This window comes from Monodelphis domestica, chromosome 1, assembly GCF_027887165.1.
Source record: "Monodelphis domestica isolate mMonDom1 chromosome 1, mMonDom1.pri, whole genome shotgun sequence".
Lineage (NCBI taxonomy): Eukaryota > Metazoa > Chordata > Mammalia > Didelphimorphia > Didelphidae > Monodelphis > Monodelphis domestica.
The window spans coordinates 580,059,523-580,073,168 of record NC_077227.1 but is presented as its reverse complement, the minus strand read 5'-3'; the positions used below and the strand labels follow the sequence as shown (position 1 = coordinate 580,073,168).

The window sequence follows — 13,646 nt, the reverse complement described above, 5'->3', positions numbered from 1 at the left end:
TGATAAGTGATTTTCCCAAGGTTACAACCAATAGGGATCATATTTGAATTCAGAAAGATGAGTTTTCCTGACTCCAGGTTCAGCACCCTGACCATTACACCACTTAGCTGCAATAAACTGTAGCAAATGCCTTAATTAAATTTGAATGCTATCCTTTCAAATAATTATAATCACTCTATGATTCTTTATTATTTAGCATCTGCTCTTTCTCTGTGGGGATAAAATGATTGTTTCATGACTGATTCATCTATATAAATTAAGTAATTTTTTATATTTTCAGTCCCTTTGATAAGAGTCAAAAATAGAATTGTTCCTAGGAATTTGAGATAAATTAACAAATATAAGGATGATATTAGAAACTGGGTCTTATTATATTAGTTTAGAGATAAGAAGTAGAGAAGCTGGCTTGAGGGAAAAAATTTTGAGTTTCAAATAGAGCTGAGACAAAATTTCAGTTTCAAGTCTAATGGTTTTTCTTTGACAGTTGCTCCCTGGGTGTGACAGCTGGTCTCTGGCGGTTGGCAGAGTCAGACTCTCTCTCTGAGGGCTTACAGGAGGTAACATCTTCTCTCTCTCTTTACTGTCTGAGATAGAAGGAAAGGAGGGAAAGACTTGTAGGAGCTAAGAGTTTTCCTTTTCCCAACTTGAGAAACACTAGTGCCTCTCTGTTGATGGGTTCATAGATTGTTTTATTTCAGAGAAAACCAAACAAAGACCTGGTCTTTGGTTTGGACTCTGAATCTGTTAAGGCTCAAAGTCCTAACTTGGTTCTTGCTAAGACTCAGCCAGCTAGTTTTTGTTATTTTTATAACTTGGAGACAAAGTTAAGAATTATAAGGATAAGAGTGTTAATTTATTTAGAATAGTAAAAATTTGGGTTAGTCAGATCAGGAAGGATCAGTGTGGCCTGTGGACATAGAAGAAATTGTTCCTTGTGGAACCAGGGAGTTTTATTTGTGTGGAGTTGGAATCCCTTAGAGTTATTAATCTTTTTTTAATATTTATACTCTCAATAAATAATCTATTTTCATATAATAAAGGTTTCCTTAGCATCCTTGTGTCTGGCCCTGCAGAGAAGTTCACCTATGAGGTTCACTTCCCTTATATAAGCTGAAGATACTTTGTGAGTGCAGCAAGCAGACTATCTAAATCAGTTTATAATCAATAATCAAATCCATTGCTGATTTATTTTTAAAGTTTTCCTTTTATTTGTACACTAATTATAGTTTTATTAAATGTCTACTTTGCAGTGAGCTTTGTGATGAACTGGAGGTAACAAGACAAGCAAAAATAATATTTCTTTTAAGGAGCTTACAATCTAATAGAGAAGACAGCTTGCAAGCAGCTGTCTCTAAATAATATATATGTATACAAGCAAAATATACATATATTATACACAAAAATATGTAACATACAGACAGGATAAAGTAAAGATAATCTCAGAGGAAAAACATTAGCATTAAGGGTAATCAGGAGAGGCTGCTTACAAAGGTAGGAATTGAGCTGAGTCTAGAAGCCAGGAGATAAAATATCTTGTGTGGAAACAGAAAGTGAGAGAGTCATTACATCAGAGAGAGTGTTAAAGGGAGAAAATTAGAAGTGTAAAAAAGGTCTAGGTTATGAAGGACTTTAAAAATCAACGTGAGGACAGTTATTGCAAAATATAACAAAGAATATAAGTAACAGCTATCATCAAGGAATTGTCTGATAATAAAACAAGATGGAGAATGAGAGGTGACAAATCAACTGTCAGAGTTGCACTTGTACCCACTTGAGGTACAGGAAAATCAATAGGACCTCCAACACTTTGAATAGACCCTCTTGTAATGAAGTTATGGGAGGTCTTGGCCAAGAATGTCACATAGGCAGGCATGATGGGATAGGTTACTATCAAAATTACTGGAGTAAACTCCTGAATTGGAATTACAGAATTGTTTCACAGCCTTTATATTAGTCATCTTGTGTAGGAAAAAGTTTAAAAATAGATTTACAATCCTCAAAATACTATCTATTATTACTATGATGGATGATAAATCTGAAAACACTTTAGATATTATTTAATTGCTAAAAATTCTTTTGTAAAAAAAAAAACAACCCTTCCCTCCTATCTTAGAATCAATACTGTGCACTGGTTTTAAGGCAGAAGAGTGGTAAGGGCTTAGACAATGGGGGATAAGTGACTTGCCCAGAGTTACACAGCTAGGAAGTGTCTGAGGCCATATTGGAACTGAGGATCTTTTCTATCTAGGCCTGACTCTCAATCCCCTGAGCCACCCAACTGCCCCAATTGTTGAAAATTCTGAGGGATAATCTGCCACGGGGAGAGCAGCTTGTTTTATTTGTTAGTCAAAGTACCATTTAGAAATCAATCTTGTTCTTATTATGATAGCTCCTCATGCTCCATTTATAGCCATCCCTCCACCATGCCCTTGAAGAGCTGAGCTTAAAGCCCTGGTACTCAATTCAGTTTCAAAAGTTCATTTTCTCTTAAACATCTCCTCCTCCTGGTTTTCATGAGAGGGGTCCAGGTACACACTTAAAGAAATGGGCACTTACTTGAGTGACTTTTCTGTTCTTTCTTGGATCTGCAGGCACAGTGTCCAATGATCTCTGGGGAATTTACATCGCTATGACAGTTCACACAGTACAAAAAGGCTCTGGATAATGAAAGCAAATCACTCAGGAGGAGACAGACTAAGTCAAGACACCTGCCAATAAGTTGCATTTTCTTAATGCACCCCCTCCCACGCAAAGAAAAAAGATTACCTTTTAACTTCGTGTAGAGATTTAGCAATAAAATATCCGATGGTGTTCCTGTTTACTTTAATCATTTCAGGTGGATTTAACATTAAGCTTCTGCAAAGGCAAAATGAGAAGTGCAGTGATTGTTCCCTCTGACTTCTAGGCTGTAGTCATAGATTTGTATTGCCACTGAGGCAGCTAAGAGGTGCGATGGATAGGAGACCTGAGTTCAAATCCTTTCTCCAACATGTCCTAGGGGGTCACCTGGGCCAAGTGACATAACCTCAGTTCCTTTCACCGTGAAGTGGAGAAGAGCACCTACCTCTCAAAGTTGTGAGGATCAAATGAAAAATCTGTAAAATACTTTGCACAATGCCTGGCACATCACAGGTGCTTATGGCCTTTCCCCCTGCCTTGTAGATGGATTCACACATTTTAAAAGTTAATATTGATTAGTTTCATTTGAATGTCAAACACAAAGATAATATGAATTTGATTTCTGCTATAATCAATCCCAGAATTATATTCAGTGTGTACTGAAGAGAACCTTCATCCCGCCCTCCAGCCCCATATGTACAGTACATACACTCAGGCAGTGAAATCCAGTCACCTCCTTCTCCAGACAGTCATTATCTCCCAGTCAATCAATCAGAATTTATTAAGCACCTGGAATGTGCCAGGCACATACTGAGAAGTCGAAGACCAAAAAGTGAAATAATCCTTCCCACAAGAAGCCTACATTCTTGAGGAGAGGAGGAAGAAGGAGGTAATACTTATATGCAAAACACATAGAAATTAAATACAAAGTAATTTTGGGAGGAGAGCTCTTTAAATTTGGGGAAGGGGATATAATCAAGAACATTTAAGAGGTAGTGTCTGAGCTGAGTTTTGAAGAAAGTCTGGGCTTTTAACTGCTTTCTGGGTCCTGTTTATTCATTATCCTGATTCACAATAAAATAAACAATGATAACAATAGTGTTTTCCTCATCAGAAATTCTCTGACATAGTAACTGAAATTATCATTAAGTATATTTTATAGGTAAGGAAAGTAAGCCTAGGAGATGCCAAATGACCTACCCCAGCATCATTTCCCTAAGCAATAATGTGTTGGAACTAGGATTGAAGCCCAAGGATATTGATTACAAGTTTGGTTATCTTCCCACATATTTAAGAAAACAAGTTCATTTTTAATTCATTAATAGTGAATGAAATGCCTATTATGGCATGTAATGGGAGAAGTTTAAGTTTTAGATAACATACAGTCTCTGATTGTAGCCCCTAGTAGGGAGATGAAATGCAAACATAGATAAGTTTATTTAATAAAAATAAAATATTGCATAAGGGGTGAGTGGAAAAAGTACAGTGGAAAAAAGTATTAGATTTGGAAACGAGAACCAGAGTTCAGATGCTCTCTCTGTCACATTCTTATTTGGGTGACCCTAGAAAATTTACTTGCTTTTCTAAACTTCAGTTGCCTCATCCACAAACTGAGAGGTTTGGACTAAATGGCCTAAAAGTCCCTTCAGCTGTAAATCCATTTATGATATATTAGAGTACCTAGGGGAAAATAAACTCCTAATTGATTGCTGCTTATGTTGCCTTATCTGAGTTCTCCTATATATCTCCTTTCACTGGATTCCAGCCCATTTTCCAGAGTTAAAACATGGTTCCCATGGCACCCTTAGTTTTCAATGTGTTTTTTTTTCCTCCATTATTGAAATATATTTCTTTGGCTCACATGTAGTCTGTTTTCTCTAGTTTATTACAGTGTAAAGCCATAGTGGTATAGGCACAGGTAAAAGAGTACTGAATGAGGAGTCAAGGAGCCTGGGTTCAGGTACCAAATCTGCAAATTGTTTTAAGGTCTTCAGAAAAAATATTTGAGTTCTCTGAGATTCAGTTTCCTGATTTGTTCACTAGGCCTTAGTATTCCTTTTTCCCCCTTTTTCAATTATGTGTTTTTATTTTTTTCCTCAATTACATGCAAATTATTTTAGATACATTTTTATTTCCAAATTATTTCCATTCCTCAATTCCACCCCCATCCTTGAGAAGACAAGCAATTTGATATGAATTATACATGTGCAGTTATGCAAAAAAATATTTCCATATTAGCCAAGTTGCAAAAGAAAAGGTTGACCAAAAAAATTAACAAATCACATTCCCAAGAACAAACCAAGAAAAATAAATTTTAAAAAAGTATGCCTTGATCTACATTCAGACTCCATCAATTATTTCTCTGGAGGTAGATAGCATTTTTCATCATATGTGATTCAAAATCATCTTGGGTCATTGAATTGCTGAGAATAGCTATGTCATTCAGAGTTGATCATTGTTCAATATTTCTGTTACTGTCTACAACAATCTCCTTGTACTGATTATTTCACTTTGCAACAGATTATGGAAGCCTTGCCAGGTTTTTCTGAAAGCATCATACTCATCATTTCTTATAATACAATTCTTAAAATCTGTCACAATCATATACCAAAACTTGTTCAGCCATTCCCTGGTTGATAGGCATCCCCTCAATTACCAAATTTGCCACAAGAACACAAATATTTTTGTACATTTAAGTCCTTTTCCTTTGTTTACTTTGAGATATACCTGACACTGGTATTTCTGGGTCAAAGGGTACACAGTTTTATAACACTTTGTGTTTATTCCAATTTGCTCTCCAGAATGTTTAAGATCAGTTCAAGAGTATGAACGTCTCGATTTTACACATTACCCTGAGCATATTATTTTTTTGTTATGCAGGTGAAGTGATATCTCAGAATTATTTTAATGTACATTTCTCTAAGCACTATCCTTTTAAAACATTTTATGTGACTAGAGATAACTTAGATTTCTTTTTCTGAAAAATTTCTGTTTGTATCTTTTGACTCTCAAGGAATGACTCATATTCTTAGTAATTTGACTCAGTTTTCTATATATTTGAGAAATAAGGCATTTATCAGAGAAATTCTGTAATTCCAATACTCCCCCCTTCCCCTGCCTAGTTTCTTTTCTAATATTGGCTATATTGGTTTTATTTGTGCAAAACATTTATACTTTAATGTAATCAAATAATCCATTTAACATCTTATAATGTTCTCTATTTCTTATTTTGTTATAATTCTTCCCTTATGCATAGATCCGAGACAGGTAAACAATTCCATGCTCCCTTAATTTTCATATGATATTACTCTTTATATTTAAATCATGACCCCATTTTGATCTTATCTCAGCATATGGTATGAGAATTGATCTATACCTAGTTTCTGCTGAATTGCTTTTCTGTTTTCCCAGAAGTTTTCGCCAATAATGAGTTCTTATCCTAAAAGTTTAGATCTTTGGGTCAAACACCAGATTACCAGGGTCATTTTCTACTGGGTACCATTTAACTAATCTATTCCATTGATATACCACTGTATTTCTCAGCCAGAACTTTTTCTGTCTCTTGCTGCTGGACTTTGTTGGCAATATATAGAAATCCTGATGATTTTGTGTGGGTTTATTTTATTTCCTACAAATTTGCTAAAGTTGTTAATTATTTCAACTAATTATTTAGTTGATTCTCCAAGATTCTCTAAGTATAGCAACATATCATCTGTGAAGAATAATAGTTTTGTTTTTTCATTGCATCTTCTAAATTCTTCAATTCTTTTTCTTCTCTTATTGTAATCGGTAGCATACAGTATTAAATAAGAGTGATGATAAAAGGCATCCTTGAGTCACCTCTGATCTTATTGGGAAGGCTTCTGGTTCATCCTCATAAGAGATGCTTGCTGATGGTTACAAATAGCTATTACTTATCAATTTGAGGAAAATTCCACTTATTCTTCTGTTTTTAATAGCAATGGGTGTTGAATTTTGTCAAAATCTTTTCCTGTATCTATTAAGATAATTATATTATTTTTGTTGGTTTTATTATTAACATGATTATACTGATAGTTTTTCCAATATTGAACTAGTCCTGCATTTCTGGTATAAATCCCAGCAGCTCACAGTGAATTCTTGTGAAATATTGCAGTAATCTCTTTGCTAGTATTTTATTCATAATTTTCTATATTGATATTCATTAGGGAAATTGGTCTATAGTTTTCCTTCTCTGATTTCTCTCTTCTTGGTTTATGTACCAGCACTATACTTGTGTCACAAAAAAAGGATTTGGTAGGATCTCTTCTTTGGCTATTTTCCCAAATAATTTATATGCTTTCAATTGTTCTTTTTTAATATACATATGTTATGTCTTTCATGTTTCTGTTTTTTCAGTTCATTCACTGAAGGTTGATATTCATATGGTATTTTTCAAATATTAATTCTGTAGTGGCAGATAATATTCTCTTGGTTCTATTCATTTCACTCTTCATTATTTCATGTAAATTTTCCAAGGTTTTTGTTTGTTTATTTTAAAACCCTTCCATTTTGTTTTAAATTGATATGAAATATTGATTCCAAGATAGAAAAGCAGTAAGGGCTAGATAATTGGGTTATGACACCTGCCTAGGTTCATATAGCTTGTAAGTGTTTGAGGCCACATTTGAACCCAGGAGCTTCCCCAAATTAATTTAAAAAAATAACTTGCTTATAATTTCTTATAGCAGAGTAGTCTTCTATCATGATCCTATACTTCAATTTGTTCAGTGATTCCCCTATTGATGGACATCCCTTCAATTTCTAGTTCTTTGTCACCACAAAGAGAGCTGCTATAAATATTTTGAAAATATAGGTATTTTTTTCTTTTCCCCTCATCTCCTTGGGAAACAGACCCAACAATTCTATTTCTGGTTCTAAGGTATGCAGTTATATCATTATCTAGGAATAATTCAAAATTGCTCTCCAAAACGGTTGGATCATTTCACAGTTCCATCAACAATGTATGTGTCTCCATTTTTTCACATCTCAGATATTTGTCATTTTGCCCTTTTATCATTTTAGCTAATCTGATATAGGTATGAGATATCTCAGAATTGTTTTGCTTTGCAGCCTTCTACATAGTATATTTTTCTTGGTCATTAATCCCGATTCTTTGCTCTTTGAAATACTATGTTCCATGTCCTTCATTATTTTAATGTTGAAACTGCTAAATCTTGTTATTCTGACTTTTCTCCATAATATTTTTTTTCCTTTTTGCCTTAGTATTTTCTCCTTAACCTGGGAGCTATGAAACTTAACAATGATATTCTATGTATGGGTTTTCATCTTGGAATTTCTTTTTGTGGTGATCATTGAATTCTTTCAATTTCTATTTTGCCCTCTAGTTCTAAAACTTCCAGCAATTAATTTATCTTAATAATTTCTTGGAGTATAATGTCAAACTCTTTTTTAAAAAATTATAACTTTCTTGTAGTACATCAATTCTTATATTGTTTTTCATTGATCTGTTTTCCAAATATATTATTTTTTAAATAAGATGTTTCATATAGTCTATTTTTTAAATGCTTTGTTATTTCTTGTTTCATTAGGATGCCATTAACTTCCCTTTGTCCAACTCTAAATATATGTGCGTTATTTTCTTTGGTGTGTTTTGGGGTCTTTTTTGTAATTGGGAGACATTTCATTATTTTCTTGCATCATTATTTATTATAATTTTTTTTACCTCTTTCATTTGGTTTTTGAATATTTTTAAAGCTTTCCCAAAAAACTTTTTCTGTATTCATGACTATTTGACAATTTTCTTTATTGTTTTAGATGTGTTTTAACTTTACTGTTCCCTGAATTTAAACAATGGTCTTCTCTGTACCCATAGCAGCTAAATATGGTTGGCATCTTTCTCTTTTGTTTATTCATTTAAAAAAAAGTGACAAGGAGACTTAATTGTAAACCTTATGTTAGGTTGGGGAACTGTTTCCAGGGTGTGGCAGATGATGCTTCAGGTTTTCGGACTTTTGTGCTTGATATTTCCTGAGCCCTACTTTCCACAATCCATTACACTTAGATAATCATATGTATTGGCATATAATTAGGCAAAATAACTCCTAATACTTAATTTAATTTCCTTTTTATTGGTAGTGAATTTATCCTTTGCATTTTTTAAGTTGATAATTTAATTTCATTCTTTTTTTAGATCAAATACCAGCTTTTAGATTTATTTATTATTTAATCATTTTCTTGCTTTCTTTCTTGCTTACTTTTAATATTATTAATCTTACCTTTGATTTTCAATTTTTCCAATGTGACATTTAATTGGAGATTTTTAATTCGTCCTTTTTTTCTAATTTTTTTTAGTTTCATGCCAAATTTATTGATCTGTTCTTTTTTCTAATTTATTAATGAAGGCATTTAGAGATATAAATTTCCCCCTACATGTTGCTTTGGCTATATCCTGTAAATTTTGGTATCTTATTTTATTTCATTTTAGTGAAATTATTGCTGATCTTTAGTGATTTGTTCTTTGAACCATTTATTTTTTAGAAATAGATTATTTAGTTTCTATTAATTTAAATATGTCTTTCTATGACCATTTATTGGAATGTAATTTTTAAAGCAATATGATAAGAAAAAGATGTACTTAATGCTTCTGTTTTTATGATTTTGTTTGTGAAATTTTTACATCCTAATACAGCCAATTTTGTCTAGATGCCACGCACTGCTGAGAAAAGGGTACGTTCTTTTCTATTCCCATTCAGTTTTCTATAGAGGTCTAGCATATATAAGGTTACTAAAATTATGGTCACCTTTTAAAAGACTTTCTTGTTTACATTTTGGTTAAATTTATCCAGATCTAAGTAGGATCTTTAGGTCTCCTACTAGTATGGTTTTACAATCTATTTCTTCTTTTGAGACATTAAACTTCTTTAAAATTTTGTATGCTGTTCTATTTAGTGTATATATATGTTTAGTATTGATATTACTTTATTTTCTATGGAACCTTTTAGCAAAATGGAACTTCCTCCTTATCTCTCTAATTAGGTATGTTTTTGGTTTTGCTTTGTCTGAGATCATGATTACTCTTCACTCCCCACCCCCTACTCCCAGGTGGAACATAATAGATTCTGCTTGAGACTCTTACTTTTACTCTGGATGTCATTCTGTTTCAAGTCTTCTTCTTATAAACAACATATTTGCCAAATTCTCATTTTTAATTTATTATGCTATCTGCTTCATTGTGTCTGAGTTTAGCGCATTCATATTCACAGTAATGGTTACAATTTATTTCTTTTCATTCTATTTCCCCATTTATTCTCTTCTTTCTCACTTTTTACCCTGTTCCTTCTCAAAAGTCTGTTTTGTTTCTGACCAATGTTTTCCTTAATCCACACTCCCTTCTACTATGTCTTCCCTCACCCCATATATTGAATCCTCATGCCTTCCTATTTCCTTATTAAGATGGATTTTTGTATACAACTAAGTATTTACATGTTATCTTTCTTTCATACCTCTTTTGTGAGATAATTTCTCCCATTCTTTATCTCCTTTCTTCCTTCTCCCAATTCATCATTTTTATCATCCCTTAATTTTTTGGATCGTCTCATCCTAGTTAACTCACATCCATCCATGCCTTCTGTCTATGAATATTCCTTCTAATTGCCCTAATAATAATAAAGTTCTTAGGAACTGCAATTATCATCTTCCCATATAATAATGAAAACATTTTAACTATTAAATCCCTTATGATTTCCCTCATTTTGTGCATCTTGATTTTGAGAGTCCAATTTTCTATTCAACCCTGGTCTTTTTATCAGGAATAATTGAACATCCTCTATTTCAGGGGTCCCCAAACTTTTTACACAGGGAGCCAGTTCACTCTCCTTCAGACCATTGGAGGGCTGGACTATAACAAAAAAAAATATGAACAAATCTTTTTATCACTGTCTGGGATAGCAGAGACTGCAGCTCTGGCGGTGATTGGCCTGTCACACCTTGCACAGGCCCATCATCGCCACCACTATACCAGGCAGCAATATATACAGTGCGGAATCCCCTCCCCCAGATTGCCACTCACTATGATGATGTCTTCCTTTGTGCAGCCACATAATCCTTTGTGTGGTGCCTTGTTTTCCTTCAGTTACTCTCAGAATAAGGTGCCTGCAAAGGATTATGTAACCAGAAGTAATACTGTATGTGAGTGATGCTGTGCTTTGCTGCACCACCACATACAGTGCTCCTCTCACTGACCACCAGTGAAAGAGGTGCTCCTTCTGGAATTGCAGTGGAGGTTGGATAAATGGCCTCAGGGGGCTGCATGTGGCTCCCGGGCCATAGTTTGGGGACCCCTGAAATAGAGTCTATTTCATAAATGTAATGTTTTTCCAGAAGGCTTATACTCAGTTTTCCTGGGTAAATTATTCTTGGTTATAATACTAGCTTTTTTGCCTTCTAGAATATCATATTCCAAGTCTTCAGATTCTGAATGTGGAAGCTGAGGAATCTTGTGTGATCCTGACTGTAGCTGCACGTTGTTTAAATTGTTTCTTTCAGATTGCTTCACAATATTTTCTCTTTGATTTGAGGATCTTAAAATTTGGCTATAATACTCCAGGAGGTTTCATTTTGAGATTTCTTTCAGGAGGTAATTAATAGTCCTCTAGTTCTAGGATTTCAGGGAAGTTTCCTTGAAAATTTCTTGAAATGTGATCCCTTGGCTATAAAATTAAAAAAAAAATCTCCTTGATCTACTTTCAAGTTTAGGCGTTTTTCCAATGAAATATTTCAAAATTTCTTCTAATTTTTCCTTTTTTCATTTTGTTTTATTGGTTCTTGATGTGTCAATGTCTCATGGAGTCATTAGCTTCCATTTGCCCAATTGTAATTTTTAAAGTTTTTTTTTTTCAATGTTCTATTCTTTTTCTATTTGTCCAATTCTATTTTTTTTGGTGAATTTCTATGCCTCTTTTCCCATTTGGTCAATTTTTCTTTTTTAAGGCATTTAAAAAAAAGTAGTCTGCTGGTAAGAGAAAACTGAATGTGTGGATATAGCTTTGTGTCTTCAGGGAAAACAAAAACCACAATACTGGATTTAGTGTAATTCTAAAACTTTTAAGAAAACCTCATTGGTACCTGAATCCATTCTCCTTTGTTTTATATTCAATGGCTATCAGCATGAGGCGAAGCTTCACAAAACAGAGTCTAGGGAAGAGAAAAGAAAAGCACCAAATGAGATGAGCAAAGGCCTGGAGGCAGAAGTGGGTAGTCTCTACTCTAAGTATGATTTCACAGAGATATCAGTCATGTTCCACAATTGGTGTCAGTACAGAAACAAGGCATCAAAGATGAGGAAGCCCTCTCCCTATGAATGGATTTCCTTTTCATTGGCTTTCACTAGTTCTCTGCTACCCTTTGATAAGAGCTGCTGCTAGAAAAGTTCCAAATTGATTACACTTCCTTTCATTTCAATTAAATAAATATTTCTTAATCGTGGTTTCTATGCCAGGCATTGTGCTACAGCTAGGAATATAAAGACAAAAATGAAACTGACTCTGCCCTCATGTTTCTTCCTTCTCTACTCCCCTAAAACTCCCTTGTATTCCTTATTGGAGGTGGAAAAGGAGATTTAAAATGGTGTTAGGGATGTATGGATTTATCCCCAAATGATTTATGAAAAAAATCCAATCAGTCACTACTACTCCCTCATTCCCCCATAAAGCTTATGAACAGTGGTTCTTTGATGCTTATAGAGTTCTACCTCCTCATGAAAAGTTGGGGCCATTGTTTTAGAAAATGGAGGCACTGAAGAAAAGGCAAGAAAAAATTATGGGGAATGAACAGTTTATCTGCTGGTTAAGCCACCCTGAATTTATTAAGAACACATTGCTAAGCTGACTTAAGGATATGGGACAGGTGAAGAAGGGGAAAGAACCCACACTGATTTACCGGGAAACTTCACGGAAACTCATTCCTTCAAAATCACAGGAGAGGAAGTGAGTGAAGATTTTGTTGCTCAGGCCATCTACAAGAAGCTCCTGCCAGGGATGTTTGGGGATTGCCTAGAACACATGACCATATAGCAGAAAGTACACATATATAGAAATCAAGAATACTACAACATACTGGGGCTACTCTGCATTGCTTTGTCAGAACTCACTCTAGTTGGTGTTTAGAATATTTCCTTATTCTGGAAAGGAAACCTTCCCCACTGCTTGATGATGGAGGACACATCCCAGCCAATTCTAAGAGTTGCAAACTTCCCAGTTACTCCACTTGGGGAATTCAAAATCTTTATACTAGTCATCAGGTAAAGAGTACTCCATGGTTTTCAGGGTCTATCTTGGTCTCCCTTATTATATACTCTGTCCTCCTTGTTCCTTGAACATTCCCCACCTTCCAGTTAACAAATCTCTCTCTCTCTCTCTCTCTCTCTCTCTCTCTCTCTCTCTCTCTCTCTCTCTCTCTCTCTCTCTCTCTCTCTCTCTCTCTCTCTCTCTCTCTCTCTCTCTCTCTCTCTCCTTTTTGAAATTAATATTATTCCATTGTATATCCTTGTATTCATTTACTGGCATATACATGGTGGAGGTGGGAGGAGAGAAGAAAATAAGTAGTAATATGTCAGCTACTCAAGTACTTTACAAATATCTCATTTGATTCTCACAATCCTGTGAGGTACTATACTTATTCCTAATTTGCATTGGAGGAGACTAAGGCAGAGAGATTAAATGATTTATCCAGGGTCACAAAGCTAGGAAGGTTCTGGGGCTAAACTTGCACTCAGATCTTGATGACTCCAGGTCTACATGGTATCTATTGCACCAGCTACCTTCAATATAAGCTACTTTCAATTAATTTCATTTTTGTTTTCTGATCTTCCAAAGCTTACAGTGTCCTACACATAGTGTTTAATAAAAATGTGTTGCTTTGAATTGAGGTGAAGTGAAATGACTGGATGTTCCCTACCAACCCTGTAGCATTCTCCAGAATTCTGCAAGTAGTCCTACCTGAACAACCACAATCAAAGGAAATTTAAGAACAGTGTGGAGTCCTTCACT

At 34.5% G+C, this 13,646-nt stretch overlaps 1 protein-coding gene across 4 annotated transcripts in view; it reads right to left on the bottom strand.

Moving 5' to 3' along the window:
* Window positions 1-13,646, bottom strand: part of KCNU1 (potassium calcium-activated channel subfamily U member 1) — a 314,287-nt gene that overhangs the window by 148,359 nt on the left and 152,282 nt on the right. For all 4 annotated transcript variants that reach the window (XM_056813505.1, XM_056813504.1, XM_056813506.1 and 1 more), the window contains 4 exons: window positions 12,538-12,650; window positions 11,725-11,793; window positions 2,767-2,856; window positions 2,557-2,657 (listed from right to left, as the gene is read on the bottom strand). In XM_056813505.1, coding sequence (XP_056669483.1) covers window positions 2,557-2,657; window positions 2,767-2,856; window positions 11,725-11,793; window positions 12,538-12,650 — 373 coding nt within the window. The remainder of the gene's footprint in view (window positions 1-2,556; window positions 2,658-2,766; window positions 2,857-11,724; window positions 11,794-12,537; window positions 12,651-13,646) is intronic.